This window comes from Equus przewalskii, chromosome 10, assembly GCF_037783145.1.
Source record: "Equus przewalskii isolate Varuska chromosome 10, EquPr2, whole genome shotgun sequence".
Lineage (NCBI taxonomy): Eukaryota > Metazoa > Chordata > Mammalia > Perissodactyla > Equidae > Equus > Equus przewalskii.
In genome coordinates, this window is record NC_091840.1 from 24,446,818 (window position 1) to 24,466,086 (window position 19,269).

Below are 19,269 nucleotides of genomic sequence, written 5' to 3' on the forward strand. Positions count from 1 at the left end.
CAGGATTCTGAGTGGGTTCCAATCTGAAAGCCTCTGTTAAATCTTGTGAAGTAGGCTATGATGTTGTGCAGGAGTGAGAGGCAATATGATAAGGTAAAGACTGGTAAGGATTTTAAGGGGAAAAAAACATTGAGGAAAATTGGAAAAGTTGCTGAAATGAGGCATGTAAAATAAGCCCCAGGCATCATTAAGGGTTCAGTTGAGGTTGGAGACTAAGATTTACTGAGGCAGCAATGTGATTGTGTAATTTTTCTCCAGCACTAATTAGCTGCCCGGGTGCATGAGCAGAGAAGGTGGACAGTTGAACTGATCCAAGGTTAGGATTTTTCTAGGCTTGTGAGATGAAAGGACAAGAGAGTAAGAGAAGACTGGAGGAGCATGCCATGGAGCTCAGGCTGGCCCAGGAAGAAACCCATGGCCAAAGACTTGACTATAATGTCTGTACATATTAAATACTTTTAACAATCAATTAAAATATTCAAAGACAGGATATTTCATTATTAGGTAGATATCACTATTCTACCCAGACCTCTCCTACCTTGTGTTTCCTGTTTCAACAGTTGACATCTCCATTTGCCCAACTGAAACTTAGGAATCATGACTTTACTTCTTTATCTGTTTCTGTGTATATCCCATCCATCACCAAGACCCGTAGATTCTACTCCCCTCACATCTTTTTAATCTATCTCCTCTCCATCTCTACAGGAAGTGAATTCATTCAAGCCTTCAAAACATCTCACCCAGATCAATGCAACCACGTCCCAAGCGGTCAACCTCCCCCCTTGCTCCTCTCTGACCCACTCTCCTCAGTGCTGATGCAGAAGGAAGTGCAGTGACTGTGAAGAGGAGAGGCTTTGCAGACAGATCTGATTGGAGTCTCAGCTCCTCCATCTTCTAGCTGTGAGATTTTAGCTGCAGCCTCAGTTTCCTCAACTTTAAAATAGAAATCATAACCATACCTGCCTTGTATGGTTCTTGGGAGGATTAACTGAGATAACACATACAAAGAACTGAGTACACTGTGTCGGTTATTATGTCCTTAGCACCATCATTATTCTAATGACCAAAAACGCAAACCCAGTCCTAACATGCCCCTCCCTGAAATCCTTCAGTGGCTCACCCCAGCCCTCAGGTTCTCCCCTGCTCTGCTCACACTCCTGCTCTCACAGGTTGCTGCTCTCTCCCCCAGTACGCTTTTCCCTTTGTGCACCTCCTTCTTCTAGTGAACCCTTGGTGGTCCTTTGAGGCTCAGCTTGGTCTCCTGTGTTAGGTGCTCCCACAGCACACCTGTGCACACCTTTCAGCACCACCTTTAACACTGCACTACAACTTTCATGGCTGTCCACGTCACTGAGCCCTCAAGGGCAGTGCTTGTGCTCACTAAATGCTTGCTAAATAAGTGAATGGAGGTGAGAAACAGAAGAGCTGTCTGAGTTCAGCATGAGGGGGTGTAGTGTGCATTTCTGGGAGGGTTGGAAACAAGGCTAGAGAGGCAGGCAGAAGGCAAGGCTCTCCAAGCAATGCTATAGGCTGTGTCGGTTATTATGTCCTTAGCACCATCATTATTCTAATGACCAAAAACGCAAACCCAGTCCTAACATGCCCCTCCCTGAAATCCTTCAGTTTATCCCAAATAAGATATCCTTATCCCAAATAAGATAGGAAGGGGTACCTTCATTTTCCTCTGAATTACTCACACAAAGGCAAGAGGGAAGAAAAAAGAAAGAAAATCAAAGGAAGGGAAGAAAAGGAAGAAGAGAAAGATAAAAATAAGAAAAAATTTTTCCCCAAAAGCCTGGCTTCAAAGACTAACCACAAGATGACGAGCAAAAATATACTTCAAAAGACATGACCGAAAACACATCATAGTGTCAAGAATCCAATGTATAAATACAATTAATTTATTTCCTCATTAAAAGCTTTCATGAAGAAAATGATTTAATACAGATGCTAAAGCTACTGACACAGATTAATTGCAAAATAACAACAGAATCCTAATTAAAGACATAATATTCATACTGCACCAAAATTTGAATAAATATATAAATATAGAATCTAGAAATAAGGCTTCCACTGGCAACCACTCTAACAACTGCAGTGAATTACTGAAATTGTCAAGAAACTCCTACTCTTGTGTGTATACTTTCTTTCAGTTAAGAACTGAGATGTACACAGAAATTCAGAAATCATTTTCAAATTATTTCACAGTTTCGCCCTCAACATGACTTTTTTCCTAATTGTACAAGATTCTATCCTAAAATATAATTTTTCTTATTTCTTTCTTTGTGCAGTACCTACCGCAGTCACACTCAAACCCTTACAGAAGGTGCCCAGTTATCTAAATCATAAAGAATGGAACTGACTTTGATCTAAAGGCTAATGACCATGTGACCATTTCTATGGCTGTATCAATACAGGTCAAGGGGCACCAGCAGTTCAACTACAATCAACCAGTCAATCCTAGGACTTACCTGACCCATCGTGGGGCCAGAACTTCTGGTTCTGTCTCACGTCAAAGGATTCTCCAGCATCAGAAATGTCTTTGCTGGTTGCCAGGCCACAGGGAAGCCCACAAGAGAGCAGGCCAAGGGAAGGACCAAGGCCATTTGCTACGGACCATATCTCCATCGCTCACCCTAGAAGCTAATTAGGTTGGAAAGTTGTCAGCTACTCACTGTTCCTAAGCCCTGCGGGTAAAATTTTCCTGTCAATTACCCCCAATCAGGCTGGGGGACCCTCCTCACCACCCAAACCCAGAGCCTCTACTCACACTTCCCAGTCAAATCCTTCTTCCTCCCTTCCCCTTCACTGTTAAAATTCATTTGAAAACCAAAGTAGTCTCTTATCTAAAAAAAAAAAAAAAATGTGGTCTTCTGATAAAGACTTTTACATATACTTCCTTAATTTTAAGAATCTCCTGAAGCCCTTGTTGAAATATGAAGTCCCAGGGTCCACAGAGACCTAGTAAATTAGTATCTCCAGGATAGGGACCTAGAAATCTGAAATTTACCAAGAACCCAGGTAATTCACATGATCGAGCAAGTCTGGAAAACACTGTAAAGGAAAGGGGTATTTTTCCAGCAGTTGCCTGTTAAAAGAATTCTAGACAGGCAGCTCCCAGTTCAAGTGTTGTATCTCCAGTCGTTTGAACTCTGGAATGCGTTTCCCTAATGAAACAAAGTAATGGATAGTGGTAGGTTTTCTGGGCCAGCTTAAAAACTTTACTACTTGTTAGTAAAGTAAATCTTGTTAACGGATCTGAAATATAGTAAATACAATCTTTGTTTTACAAATCAATCGCATTTCAAAATTGAAACATAAAGTCAGCTGTTTAGAATGTATTTTCCGATAGACACAAACTTCTGAGAAGTGGTTAGGTTACCTGGCTATCCGTAAAAGCTTATTAAGCCTATAACAAACCAAAGCCAGCTATAGAACCAAGGATATAAAATGAGCTTGGTGTCTTCAAAGCAAAAGGTAATGGGAAAGAGAATTGATTTGGCTTCCTTCTCTGGGCATAGGGAGCATAGGCAACCTTTGAGATTCTTATCCTCTCTCCCTTTGCAACTATCTCCTGCCTCCCAGTGACCTCAGCCCAGGTGCCAAGGACCCACATGTTACCCATAGCTCCCTACAAAAGCATCAGCTTACCCACCCCTCCCCTGTGCTTTACTCTCCCAAATTATCTACCTCTCCTCCCCAAATCCAATCAAAATTCTCATTTCCATGGTTTGGTTCCATCCTATCTTTTCAGCTACATCTCCCATTATTCCCTTATACCTAATATACAGAATGACCCTTTGGTTTCCAAACATGGCTAAACTTTATCTCCTCTGCATCTGAGCACCTGTTATTTTGTGTGCAATGTATCTCACCAAAAACCTATCCCTTTCAACCAATGTCCAAGCCATGATGTCATCTCACCTATGAAGGCTTCTTACAGCCCACCAACCAGAAGTGATCTCTTTCTCTGGGATTTCATAGTACAATCTATATGTACCTCTTCTAGAACTTTAGCCACAATATACCTTAGATTATAGTTTTTTGTGCATCCTTTTATATCCTTCCCATCAGGTTGTAAATTTCTTGGGAACATTTTTCCAGTATCTAGCATGTGACATGCAGTATATTAGGCACTTTTATAAGCATAAAAATAATCCTACAAGGTGGTTGTATTGCATGATTATTTGGTTTATCCTGTTCAAAAATAAGCTACAGGGGGACTGGAACTTGTGCCATGTTCACCACAAAAATGCTTCGCACATAGCATATGCTCAATAAACATTTGTTGAACGAATAAGCAACTGAGTGAATGAAGTGGCATTATTCACTTTTTATGACGAAACTGAACCTCAATAAGTGTGCTGGCCCAACAATCATACTGCCTGGGTTCACGGCCCAATTCCAGAACCTAATAGCTATGTAACCTTGAGAAAGTCGATTGCCTCCCTGGATCTCAGTTTTCTCATCTGTTAAAAGGGAATTATAACACTATCCACCTCATACATCCGTTGTGAGGATTAAATGAGATAATGTGTGTAAAGCCCTTGATCCTGGACTAAGCATATGGTACACGTGTGATAAACCTTAGCCAGGACTGTTATTCTTAAGTTGCAGAGGTAAAGTCCTCATTCTTCCTGAGGAAAAGGATCCTCCATGACTTTTATAACCCTCAGCGTACCTAGCCCATGCATTGCCTATAACAGAGGTTCGACAAACTTATGAGGCATTGAATTTCTTCAGCATACATGATCTTAACCAAAAATTAGAAGAAAACCATTAAATAGGGCTAAGGTACATGACTGTACAATCAAGTCTCTTAACCCTCCAGGTAAGTTTGTATTTTAAAAGAGGGTGAGGAACCCAAATGAATCTCTAAACGGTGAAAGCCCAGGTATGTAAATAATTGAAACCAAACATTTCAGGCCTTCTAGAGAAGAGATCTGTGGGTAGTGGTCTCTATGCTGGCCCTGTCCCTGAGTTTGGCCACTCATTGACCCAAGAACTTCTTGAAAAACAGAGATATGTCTTATGCGATATTGGCTTGACCACCTGGCATCATGCCCAACAAAGAGTAAACAAATAGCCAGTATATATTTTTTAAGTAAATTAACTGCTTCCGGTTTGTAATGCTGACCCTGCTTTTAGTTGATTCCATTTCTCTTTATGACCAACATAAAAATCAATCATGGCGACTGATGTTTTGAGAAGGAGGAAGCGAATGGTTTACTCAAGCACCATCACTTTGGAAAACTAGGCCCACAAATGCAAACGTTTTACTAAATAGTCACACAGGGTGTAGATAACCCTTTTCTAATGAAGGATTCATCCCACGTCAGTTCAGTTGAGCTCAAAGGGACAGTATCTTAGAAATGGAAGTTGTTCCATCAGTGATACCTCATCTCATGAAGACCTTGAGAACGAACTTCCTTTATGTAAAAAAAAATGTGTTTTAGAAAAGTCATCATAAATCACTCAGAGGACTGCTATATCTCATATGGCTCAAAAATCATTTCACTACCCTGTGTGTGTGCGTGTGTGTGTGTAGACTCAGAATAAAACACCCCCAAATACAGCTGTTTATTTGCAGAGAAGTCACTCAAGGCTATGCTGCCCAAGTAAAGCCTAATTTTCTCCTTCTACATCTCTTCTCCCTTCAGCACCAACTCCTTTCCCACCTGGAAACCAAATATTCTTTGCAGTCAAATGCTCTGCCACTGAGCTATACCCCCCTAATATTCTTTGGATCTTAAGTCCCTACCCCTTTCTAAACAGGAAAGACTCAGGTATCAGTGAACTATGATTAAACACATGCTCACTGTAGAGAGTTGGAAAATACAAATAAACAAAAAGGGGAAATTAAAAATCACTCAAACTCCACTTGCCAGAGATTATTATCATTAATATTTCCGTGTATTTTTCAGGCTTTTTTGGCGAGTTTTTCTATGTATTTTTAACCTACTTTTTCACTTATGGTATATCTTATTGTTCTATAGATCAATAAATCTTGTTATATAGCATGGATGATTAATTTATCACTTTTTTTAAAGTTTCCCCTGTCAACAGAATGGAGGAGCAGAATAAACTGGAACAGGGAGAAACTTGACGCGGAGAAGCAGAAAAGAGAATTCTGCAATGCTCTGAGTAAGACTTTCTGAAGGCTCAAGTTCAGCCAGTGAGAAAAGGAAAAGAAAGGAGAAGACACATTTAGGCCGGAGAATCAGTAGGCTCGCTGATGGTCCGGGGAGTGAAGGATGACTCCGGGGATTCTGCCCTGGGAGCCCGGGCTGAGGGAAAGCAGAATTAAACTTGAGGGGTGAGCAGAACACAAAATAATGAGTTTGGTTCTGGACGCTCAACCATTTAGGATTCTTCTGGCTACAAGAAACAGAAAACCTGACTGAGACCAACAGAGGCTTAAACAAGTAGAAACTTATATTTCTTCCCGAAGGGAAAGTCTGGAGGCAGGTGATTCCAGGGTTGATGCAGGGGTCCAACAATAGCACGAAGGACCTGCGCTCTCCCCATATTACTGCCCTAACACCTGAGAGCAGAGTAATGTCTTAAGCGGCCTATGTTACTTCAACATATTGCTGTCTCCCAAGCAGAGGACTGTCCTGTGAGAGGCTATCAGAAGTCTCTCCTTACACTTCTTTGGCCAAAATTATATCTTATGCAAACCCTAGACCAACCACTGGCAAAGAAGAACGGCTTTCAGCTTATGATTCATCCCTAGGCTGGTGGGGTTCTGTTGTCAAGGAAGAATGGAGGGTGGCTGTAGGTAGGCATCCAGCAGGGTCTGCCCCAGCTCTGTGAAGCTGGAGATATCTATGACACCCAGAAGGTGCTAGCCAGTGTGCTGTGTGGGGCCTTGGAGAACTGCAGTTGAGCTGTAGAACTGACAGTCATCCCTGTACAGAGGAAGATGTGGAGCTATGGACACGCGTGCAAATGTCTAAGAAGAAGGTGCTGAGGACAGAGGCAGGCCTGAGGGCCAACTGCGAAGAGGGCAGGGTGGAAAAATGAGCTGAAGCAAGAGCCATAAATGCAAGGAAGAAGGAAAACCAGAAGTGGCTATTATCATGGGAATTAACAGACGGAGAATTTTTTAACTTTCTGAGGAAAAGCAAGTTATCAACAGTGTCACATGCTACAGGGAAACCAAATAAGACAAAGACTGAACAGTGTCACCTGGATGTGGCAATTAGCCAGTTACTGGTACTTTGGCAAGAGTAACTTGACAGGAACAGAGGCGAGATTACAGGGGACTGAAGAGCGACTAGAGAAGAGGAAAGCAGAAATGACCAGTCTAAGCTTCTGTTTCAAGAAGTTCATCTGTAAAAAAAAAGAGATACAGGACAGTAGCTAGAGAGGGAATCACTGTGTAGATTGCAATGTTTTTCTTAATACTAGGAGAGATTTGAGCATATTTATATGATGAATGGAGAGATGTAACAGAGAGGGGAAAGCTAAATTTAAAAAAGAGAGGGTCTCTGGGGAGAGTGGGAGCGGTGGAGTGAGGACAACTGTGAGCCAATGCTTCAGTCCTCAAAGAGTATGAGGAGGGACTCTGAACTCAAAAGACGACAGAGGGACAGAGAATTGTAAAGGTACATAGACAACTCTCAAAAGAGGAGAGGTTTGGGACAAGATTGAATAGTAAAAGTCTGAAAGTGGCAGCAAGGAGTTGAAGAACACCAACAGCACTTCGGAAAATAAGCAAACTCTATCTAAGATAACTGCAAGCGACAGTACCCTGCAGAAGAGCCATGGCTTACCTAGGCAGAGATGGAGAAAAGAGGCTGAGGATAGAGTGGAGTTTGACTACAACAGGACGTGGATTCTAGGAAACACAGGGGAAAGGATTAGAAGAGAGGTCATCAGGAGAGATGAGAGACAGTGGAGATAAGGAAGTGCAAAGCTCATTAGGAAAGATGATGACCAAAGGCAGAGGGCTGGTGACAGGCCACAAAGACATGGAATGACTGGCATCCATGCTCCAACAGAACTCCAATACATGGTCAGCGGTCTTGTAATCTTTCATCACAGAATGTTAGAGAAATGTTATCATAGGAGACATCTGAAGAGATGGACACTATCTTTACAAATGGCTCTGTAACCCCTAACGCTCAGTAAAAAGAAGGCACCCTATCTCTGAAAAAGAACAGGTGGGGCTGGCTACTAAATGGGAAATTTCCTAATAAGGAGGGTCTCTTGTGCTAAGGTTTAGCCTAGGACCTAAAAACACATTTATAACAGTTTCCCCCCATTTATTCAATGCACATTATTGAACTCATACCACACGCCAGCACCCTGCTAGACGTTTTTTTTGTGGGTTTTTTTGTTTTTTTTTTTTAAGATTTTATTTTTTTCCTTTTTCTCCCCAAAGCCCCCCACTACATAGTTGTATATTCTTCGTTGTGGGTCCTTCTAGTTGTGGTATGTGGGATGCTGCCTCAGCGTGGTTTGATGAGCAGTGCCATGTCTGCGCCCAGGATTCGAACCAACAAAACACTGGGCCGCCTGCAGCGGAGGGCGCGAGCTTAACCACTTGGCCATGGGGCCAGCCCCCGTTTTTTTTTTTTAAATGAACATAAGACCATCTATGCCTTTAAGGAGTTTATAGTGTCCAGAAATATGTATTCTGAGTTCCAAAACACTGAGTTTAAAGTGAACTTTAACATGATGTGTTAGAGCAGTGCATCTCAAATGTTAGTGTGCATACAAATAACCTTGGGGTCTTACTAAAACGCAGATTCTGATTCAGTAGGTCTGATTCAACAGACCTGAGATTCTGCATTTCTAACAAGGTTCCAGGAGATGTTGATGTTGCTGGTCCACGGGCCATACTTGGAGGATCAAGGAGCTAAAGACTAGCAAAAAAGATTCCTTGCTTTACCTTTTCTATTTACACTGATCTACAAAGTCTGGAGACCCTTTCCTCTTTTCCTTGCTAACTCTCCTATCAATCCATTTTTCTAATAAAAAAGGGGGAACGGGGCAGAAAACCTCACAAAGGGCTTTTTCTTCTAAGCAACTATTAGCTACACACACAGCTTTCATGGAATGTCAAACATCTATCTCACGTGATTAAATACTTCTGTGGAACCTCTAATATTTCAAACAGGGCATCTAGATATTCAATGAAAGAATACGAGACTGGGAACAGCAATTAATTCTAGTTATGCCATATGGCAGTATAGAACACTGGCTGGAACCTGAAAACTCAATTTCACAAGAGTCTTACTTATTCTGAATTTTAATCATTACAGGATCAGCAAACATATGCCTACCAACCTGCTCCATTTACACAAAATTCTGAAGAATAATCACACTGCACACTCAAAAATGATTGGTTTTTCCCAAACGGACTTAAAATTTCTCTCCTACCAGATTCTCAAAATAAAGTAGCTGCTGACAGCTCCAGTTTAATCTCCCTGTTAAAATCTTCAAACAGTCCTTTTAATGCATAGTATCGCCTGCTTTCTTAACATGTTCATCGTCAGCCCACAAGTGTGCACAAATGCTATTTTCTCCAGTTTTGGATTCCTCGGCCCTGGGGCTGGTTCCAGCGCTGGCCCCACTGGCCCTGTGAACTGCCTCCAACTCGCCTGTCACTGCTGAGACACCCATTCCACCACGTTCTCTCCACTTCACCTCTCTCCAGGATGAAGTCATTATCATTTTCAACACTTACTCCATCCCCTGTCCTCTTAGAGCTAGGATACTTTCATCTCCTCTACTTCTAATAATTTCAAGATAAGGACAGAAAAATCAGTTCTCGTTCGGTGAACTGTTGTCTCCGGTGCTTGCGAGACTATCCTGATATCCCCTGAACATGTTTTAGTGATAACATTCACTGCACTAGGGCCAAAATGATTTTCTGCCACTTTCAATTCCAGTTCAATAAAAGAATGAGAGCTTTGTTTCTAACCTCTGTCATTTTTAATACCATAAAATGATTTAAAAAATGTAAAATTGAGTTCCATTTCCTACTGGACCACCAATCTCATATTAGCTTTCCTTTTATCAAATTTATGAGAAAAGCCAGAAATTGCCTTTCCTTAAAAAAAATCAAAATTTCAGGATCTCCTGGGTAGAATGTTTGAATTGAATTTCAGCTCTCAATAATTGCTGGCCTAGAAGTTTTAAAGAAGCATAAAAGTTAACTACTTAAAGTTAGTTAGTTGTGTCAGACATAACAAACTGGAGGATTATGCCCTAGTCTGCTATCATCCAAAAGTAATAAGGTTATTCCTGGAAAACTACCATCCTAAAAAAATCACAAAGATGTTTATTACATTTCCAAATTGAGGAAGTCTATGGTTTTCTGAAGCCACAGTGAATGAAGTCTATGGATTCTGAACTGCAAAGTGAAACAAATAATGGTTTTGGCAACATTACACTATGAAAATTTTCAAATATGCACAAAAGGTGAAAGAACACCCATATATACCCATAACCTAGACTCTATGACTCACATTTTGCTATATTTGCTTTGTCACATATCTATCCATTCATCCATCTTATATTTTTGATGCATTCCAAAATAAATTGCAGACATTAGTATACTCCATCCTTAAACACTTCAGCATGCATATATAATTAACTAAACTTCAATATTTATTTATAGTTCTTTCAAACCAATAATCTTTTGAAAGCTGTCAATTCATTTTTTGGTAATGGCTTGATTAAATAAGCAACCAATTAGAAATTCTACATTCTACATCCTAATCTTTTATTAACTCTGTTACTTTGAGTAATTTCTCAGTTCTCAGTTCTCTCATCAATAAAGGAACAAAGGCACTTGGTAGACACGGTAGAAGGTGTCGATTATCAAACTGTAAAATGGACCTTGTGATTGTGGGAGAATTCACAAATGAGAGACACTCACCAATATAACGTAGAGAAACAGCTAATTATGTGGCCATAAAGTTTTCTGTAAATTAGAATGAGAACCCCAACAAGGCTCACAAACTCAATAGGGAGCTTGAGTTTCAGCATTTAACGATAATGCATCTTATATGAGCCACACTGTATCTATGATAAAACAATCTGAAGCGGGACTACTGAAGACTGGGTCACTCCAAGTGGGAATTTTGTAACAAAGCACTAGCATCAAACTGGAATTTTCTTGGCTTTGCAAAGCCGTAGTATGACTGATTTGTAAACTGCCTATTAATTGACTACAGTAAGAGCTGCCACAGGGATAGCTGCCCCTTCCTTTACGAGCTGTTCATTCCCTTACACTGACTTTTTTTTTCTTTTGGAAGATTGGCCCTGGAAGGGGTATCCTTTGAAGCCTGAAGAATCAAAGCTACTGCAAAGCACTGCTGAGAGTTTTGAAAGAAATATGAAGAAACTACATTGGACCTGGGGCGATAGGCTGAGATCTTCCCAAACAGGTCAGCAGTTGGTCTGTAAAATATTCCCATTGCCAAGGAGGTGGTGACATCTTGTGTAAATCAAAAACTAAAACCCTAAGATATCTCATTTCCATTTTAAATGCATGGGGGTTAAATATGGGCATCTAACACTCAAGAAGTTCCTGTGGGATTGATTTTTTCCCCCATCTTCTCTGAGCCCTTTGCTGAGTGCAATAAGTAGGACTGCATTTCATTATCCACCCTGCTAGCACTGCACTTCAGGGAGACCAGATGAGGCTACACAGTGGGAGAGAAGATCCGGCTTCCAAAGAAGAAATGATTCACACGGTGTGATTACAAAAACCCACTTTAGGCCCATCTCATTTTCAAGAGAACCATGAAATAAAATGAAATCCCAAGGAAATGAAATTTCTTGCATCATTTTCCAAATTAAAAAAAAAAATCATAGCAATAGCATAAAAGAAATCAAATAGAGATTTCAAGGTTTGGTTGGTAATGTTTGCACTTCTGTAACATTTGGAAAAAAAATAATTCCAAACTACATTTCGGGGGAGGCAACATAAAAAGAAAACATAAGATCATCGTTAGGGGAATCTCCTACTCAATCAGTCAGTGTTACAGAAATAACATCAGAACAAAGAGTTTGGCTCCTGACAGCTGACCCAGTGCTCTAACATTGCTCTCCCCTTTCCTCCAGTTTCACTGTAACACAGGAAGTGGATACAGGTTGGGTCTATATCAGAAATAAGAGAAAACAAGCAAATTAGAGAAAACCACAATCAGGAAGGCCCCACACCACAAGGTTCCTGGAGATCCACAAATAGATGAATACAGAGAGGCATTTTTTCATTGGCTTTCTACAAGCAGGGAAAATAGCACAGCACGGAGACAAAAGACCAGCTCATCAAGAGAGACTTAAAATCAAGGCCAAAGCAAATGGTGGTAAAATGAAGACAGTAATTTCCTACAAATGATCTTTTCACATAATGTATGAATTAAGAGCCTCCATTTATAGACAAAAGAAAAGCTTCATGTATTAAAAAATTGACACTGAGGATTTTCTGAGACCTTCCAAGACAAATCCATATTGAGAAGATAATAGGAATGCGCTCAAGTGATAATGATGGCTATAATTCTATCAGGAATAAAGCAAATTTCAGTGACCTAACTATACCGATAAAGAGTGGTGCTCAACTCATTATTCTAATGGGTTAGTCCAGCCCGAAGGGTGCAAGCTCAGTTACCTGCCTGCCTCCTAGGTCACATTTCAAAATTCCTTTCACTCTTGATAGAACATGTTATTCTGTTCAAACAGCTCAGTACTGGGAATTTTTAATAAAAAGTTTTGATAGGAACAAGTTTATTCATCCAAGCTTTTTTTTTTTAAAACCTACCTATTACTATTTATGGGAGTGACTTATATAAAGTATTTATTTTATGGGATGCCCAAAGGGAGAAGCTTCGGCCAACTGACACCACCATAACAGCTCAACGTAAAGGAAAAAAAACGGATCAATTTAATCTTGAAGCTGGTACTAAATCCAAGATACCCTCAAAAGTGGAAGAATAAATAAAGTCATCATCATCACAAAATTAAAAGGAGAACTATACATTTCAAGGCTGTTTTGAAAGGACCAGAGACTTGCTAAGAAAGAACACATAATAAGATGATCTTCCTGTACGGGTTAAGCCAAGAGACGCACAGCAGGTAACATTACATCGGTCTCACCTGTAGAACGTTTCAGACTAAAAGAGCAAGAAATATAACCCCTCACTCCCAGATAAGTATACCTCCAAAGATCTTTAACACAATTGTGAAATCTCAACATACGCTCACTGAATAATAGAAAACTAGTCCAGGAATTTGGGCATAAAACTGATCAGGTGAGAGCCCTGAAGTAGTTGTGGGTTTTTGTTTTCTTTCTTGGTTTAAGGAAGGGAAGCATAGACAGCACCGGAAAAGGAAGAAATGAATTTTTAACCTTTGAGATGTGGTCAAACTATTGCTATGACTTTGGAGCCTTTGCAGAGCTCTTTAAACTTAGATGGATTGTACAAGTACCGCCTACTCTTTTTTTTCCTGCATTGGCACGGAAACTCCAGTGTAAGTAGCAAAATGAACAACAGAAAGAGATGTTATGAGCAAAGATCTAAACTTGCGAGTGACACAAATGAACGAACAGCACATTACACATTGGTTCTCTTGATAAGCTCATTCATTTGAGTGTGTTTTGCTTTGGAGTTTTAAAGCCCAATAACCTGCACTTAGGAAAAGTAAAACTCTATGTAATTAATGGCAATGATATTCACAGTAAACTACTTTGAAACTCTTGCTCCCAAGAGTTGTGTCAGACAACTCCTTGTCTTTCTTCCTAGAATACAGAGACATCAGAATGATATATTCTCAAACTAAATCCTGTCTTAAGGCTAAATCCATGTTAAGCTGAAAAGAAAACTTGAAGTTCCCAAAGAAAACTGGAAATATTTTTATGATATTTGTATTAATGTATCATATTTCACGCAGAGCCATGTGCTAGCCACCCACAATGAGACATGTTCAAGATACTCTTTCAGCCAATAATTTAAATGTCCTGGGTTTTGTGGGGTTTATGCTGTAATCCTGTTACACAAAGTTATTTCTTTATTTCTTTCCATTTCAATACGCTATCAATCTACCTGTCTCTTTTTGGAACTCCTTTAAGTTTCACAGAAGGAAATAATACTCCGAGTTTGTTTCCATTGGCTCTGGCCTTCACTTCCAACAGTGAGCGTAAATGACCAGCTGTTCCAAAACGGGCCATGTAGAGAGAACAAGTCCGTACCTCAGTAATGACAATACTCTATTTTCTTCATCCCTTCACCCATTCTCAATGTATTCTTGCTGTCATATGGCCTCCCCTGAATCAAACTTTTAAGGAATTCCTGACTGTTTCTCCAAATGCATCAGAACGCCATCAAGCGTCGGAGTGTAGATCGTGTCTGCTTCCTTCCAGGTGTCTCACATCTGGCGCTGATCCTGCAGTGACCGCTGCAGTGTAACAAAGCAGGAGGGGCCTCTGCCTGGCTTTCTTCACAACTGTCCTCTACAGAGCTCCATGAAAACTTGCACTCGGAATGTGAGAGCTCTTAGTTTTTCAAGAGAAGGTTTAAATGAGGAGGCAGTCTGAAGACGAGCAATGAACATCACAGCTCAGGACATCGAATACCACAACAGGGCTTCATTTCCTTGGAATCGCAGAAATTGCCATCCGTTTTTTATTTCGTCTTACATGGAGAACATTATGCTTCATTGGTAACGCTTTTAAGCCAAAAAAAAAACTAGTATATAGATGGAGATATACATACGATTTTTTGGTGGTAAGTCTGGGAGGAGAGAGAATAGCTCAGCTACCTGTACTGAGAAACAGATGAGCACATGGAGGACACCCATGACTCTTGACTCAGCTCTCATTTCCTGGGGTCAATCAGTCCAGGCCACAGAAAGGTGACAAGTGGCTCATTATAACAGCTGTGATGGAGTCAGATGCTTAATTCATAGCAAGCCCAGAGCTGTGGCAAACACCACTGAATTCTCAGCCACCGTAAAAATTCGGGCCAAGCTCCCAGAGTTCACCCAGACTCAAAGGCAGTGCTACATTCACCTCTCTCCACCCTTTACATTCTTGAGCAGCACAAATTGAGGAAAAAAATCAAAGGAACTAAAGCAAGGACACAACAAAGACAGAGTGGAAAGCAGTGGGGGGAAAATATATAAATAGTATTTATATTTATCTAGTGGCTTTCCCAGATTACCCTGCTAGAGATTTCTTACCTACCTTCCAAATAAGCCTTTGATGTGCCAAATTATAGTTTTAGAGAGGTTCCTACCCCCCAAATTTACCAAGCTCCTAAAATATTATAGCTATAATATGACTAAAGATAAAACTTTTTAACATGCCACAACTAGAAGGACCCACAAACAAAATACACAACTAGGTACCGGGGGGATTTGGGGAGAAAAAGCAAAAAAAAAAACACAACTTTTTAAATGACTTTCAATACTTCTTTTCATGTTACTCGGCAACTTGCCATATGCATTTAACTCTCAAGTTTGATGATGTCCAAATTTCTTTTCACACCCAGTTTTTGGGGGAGATACAACTGCCACACAACAAAAGTAAATGTGGCTGGCGTTGCACAAGCTTTCAGCGCTTTCAAAACATTGGTATCAATACAAACAAGTGCCTGAAATTGACCGGCCATAAATGAGGCTATAGAGGCAATATGGCTGCAGAAGAGCATTCAGGGAAACAAGGGTTACATTAACAGGACGATGATTGAATGAGTGGATGTAAGGCGATTTCAAACAGCTTGCCAGAGGAAAGCCTCATTTTTCCATTTTCTTGTACGGTATCTAATTTCTGGCTCCTCATTTCCTCCATGATCTGATAATTATGCAATTCTAAATAAAGTGTCATCTTTCTTGCAACAAATCAATGAACAGAAAGCTCCCATCAACAATGCAGATGTTTCCTAAAGCTCCTGCTGATTATTTCCTGAATGTCTATCCCACAAACCACACAGCAAGTTCTTTGAGAACAAGGAACCTTCTCTATCCCATGACAAACACAGCTTCTATATGTGGGTGCCTGGGTGTGTGTGCGTGTGAGTGTGTGTGTGCATGCATTTAAAAAGAGAACTGAGAAGTAATATGCAACTAATAACGAGTCACCACAAGATGACTTTTTTTTTTTAACCACTTTCAGATTGAAATTTAGGCCTTTCCAAATGATGTGGTAGAAATACACGGAGAGGAAAATTTCTACGCATTCTATATTTGTCCCTACACAAGCAGTAAAATTGTTTTTCATTCCTAATCACAGATTTATACTAATAGTACCACCATATATACAATTATATTTTGGGCATCCTTCTCCCTGTAATACAATTTAAAACAATTCTCCCTTTATTCCTCATGCCATCCTTATAATAATCCTATAATACAAAGGTTAACTTTGTATTATAAAAAATAAAAAATTCTATGGGTTACTAACTAAGCCTTCAGGTACACAACTAAGCCTAAATTTATCCACTAATAAAGTAATATCATGGCGAAGTTTGTTGTAACATTCTTCCAGCCTACCAAAAATTTATAGATACTCTAACTTTTGCAAAAAGCCCCTATCTTCTGCATTCTGTTTGTTTCAATTATTCAGGGCAACCCAGGCTGATAATTACACAGTCCCCAGTTGCTGAGTAAAAGTGATGCTTAATTAGCCAGCAGGAAAGATCGATTAAGATCCAGCAGGGCATCTTGTGAGGTTCTCTCACATTCCTGGAGGGAACAGATTCTGGCTGTGCCCTTCCAAAGGATAAAAATTCCTTGCTTCTAAGGAGTTTCAGTGAGGTTTCTAAAGTAGATGCTAAGATCGGTCAGCCACACAAATTAATCCCAGTCATAAACCTGCAGATGCTCTCCCTTTTCTAAGAGGACTCAGTTCAAACATTCTGAATCACATTGCCACTAGGTTCGAAAAGGCTTAAAGTAACACTCCTTATCGCCAACTCTTGTTCAGTTACCACATTTCAAGCAAGAGGTGGTGGCGAAAGACATTGCAAAGGAAAATTTTTATTTCTTCCTCTCCCAAGCAGTGTGTGCATCTGTCAGATGTTCACATTCTGGAAGGCACAAATTAGGTCAGGGCCTTTATTAAAGAAACAGAATGAGCATGATATTCCAACCCAGTCTGAGACTAAGACATGCCAATATAGTCAAAGAATCAACTGGATAAGTCTGGTTGAAGTTTCCCATCAGGGAAGGAGATGTGGAAGTGAAATCAGGATCAAAAATCATAACGAAAATTAATGATCTCATACTGCCTAACATCTTCCCTTTAGTAATGTGGACAAGCATAAATGTTTAGCCTTTCACACATTTTGCAAAAGTGTTCAATAAAGACCAACATAACAATCCGAAGCTAAAAGGAGAATAATTATCTTAAGATACACACTTATCAAAAGATTTCTATTTTGGTAAACTATCTACACTAGGTATGCCCATCTACCTCCAATCCAATTCGGTAAATATTTACTAAGCCTTTACCAAGGATAAAGAGCTAAGATAGGCATGTCTTACCTTGTTAATTTATACAATATTAAAGTAGATTTTACTGATTATAAATTGTTTTAAAGCTTATGAAGAAGAATGATGGAACCAGTTCATACAAACCTAGTTCTGACTTGCTGAAAGCCCCGTAGAATATGGTCCCTGTGGTCCTTTGCACCAGCACTGAGGTTCTCATTCCGCAAACCTTCTGCTAGGAACTCCTCAGCATCTAAAAGAAAAGGAAAGTTGATCAACAGAAACGAAGTACTAAAGGAGAAAGGAAAATCTGAAGGATTAAGAAATGGCTATTATTTTCTCTTTAAAAACTTTAAAGTTGCAGACCCACGTGAATGTACTTAACGCCACAGCACTGTACCCTTAATAAAGGTTAAAATGGTAAATTTTGTGTTATTCATATTTTACCAGAATAAAAAATAAATAAAACTTTTATATGCCTATAAGTGATACCTTCTGATAATCATGACCTTGCTATGAATTTAGGAAGCTAATGTATATATTAACCACAAGAAATAACTAGAAATAACTATTTTCTAAATCACTTTAAAGAAACATTTAATGTTAATCATCACTGATGGCAGAGGATGGACTGTCAATTTCATAAACATATAAATATTACAAACAAGTCATAGAAGGTCATAGGCCAATAGAAGCTAGAAAGAAATACCAACAAATAAAGCTAACATACAAAATAGAGCTGAACTGTAAAATCAAGAACAAAAAGGGTAGGCATTCAAAGAAGAAAAATTAATTAGCAGATGCATCATCAACGAAAATGACAATGCAACCAAATGAAGGAACTCACACGAAAAAGAAAAATGTGTCTAAGGGAAGGAAACTGCAATTAATGTGAACATACATTATAAAATAGGGACATGATGGAAATATATAATATGAAACACATCATGTTATGTTGGAAGAAACAGGGGGGAATACATATTTTCAAAGATAAAATACATTGATAATGGGTACAATTGCTAAAAATACTAGCTACACACTTTATTATGCATAGAAGGGTTACCATTCCCAAAAAGCATATAAATAATATAGTTAAAATTCTCCATCTCCAAAAATAGTGCCTATAATAGGAAACTGTATCTTTCATGCTATCAAAATAATGTTATGAATTTATACAGTTGGGTAACATTAGGATAAAATTAACAAAAGAAGCACACTTAAAAATTTGTTCAACATCCACACCATTCACCACCACCAAACAAAAAAATCCAAGATAGCCATCACCAGGACTTTTGATGAGATATAAAGTTCTGGAAATTGAAATTTTCATAGAAGACTACCATCAACTTCCAGGCCCTGCATCACATCTATTGCATACGTCATTTAATGGTTTCCTCCAGGGTCCTCTGAACTCTAAAGAACAAGGATATGAGAAGTTGAATTAAAAGGTAAAAATAAATGGTATCCGAAATTCAATTGATATAATACACCATATTAATAGAAGAAAGGACAAAGACTACACGATCATTTCATAGATGCAGAAAAAGCATTCAACAAAATTCAACAGCCCTTCATGATAAACAAAAAAGCACTCAACGAACTAGGAATAGAAGGAAATATCTTCAGCCTGATTAAGAGCATCTACAAAACCCCACAGCTAACATCATACTTAATGGTGAAAGACTGAATGTTTTCCTCCCATTCCTAAGATCAGGATGTCTGCTCTCAGCACTTATAGTCAACATTGCTCTGGTGCTAGCCAGGGCAATTATGCAAGAAAATGAAATTAAAAGAGTCCAGATTAGAAAGGAAGAAGTAAAA

General features: G+C 39.4%; 1 protein-coding gene across 1 annotated transcript in view; it reads right to left on the reverse strand.

Annotated features, from left to right (window-relative positions):
- SKAP1 (src kinase associated phosphoprotein 1) overlaps positions 1 to 19,269 on the reverse strand; it is a 255,673-nt gene that overhangs the window by 208,152 nt on the left and 28,252 nt on the right. Inside the window, exon 2 of the mRNA XM_008530765.2 lies at positions 17,596 to 17,701. Within this exon, the coding sequence (XP_008528987.1) occupies positions 17,596 to 17,701 (106 nt within the window). The remainder of the gene's footprint in view (positions 1 to 17,595; positions 17,702 to 19,269) is intronic.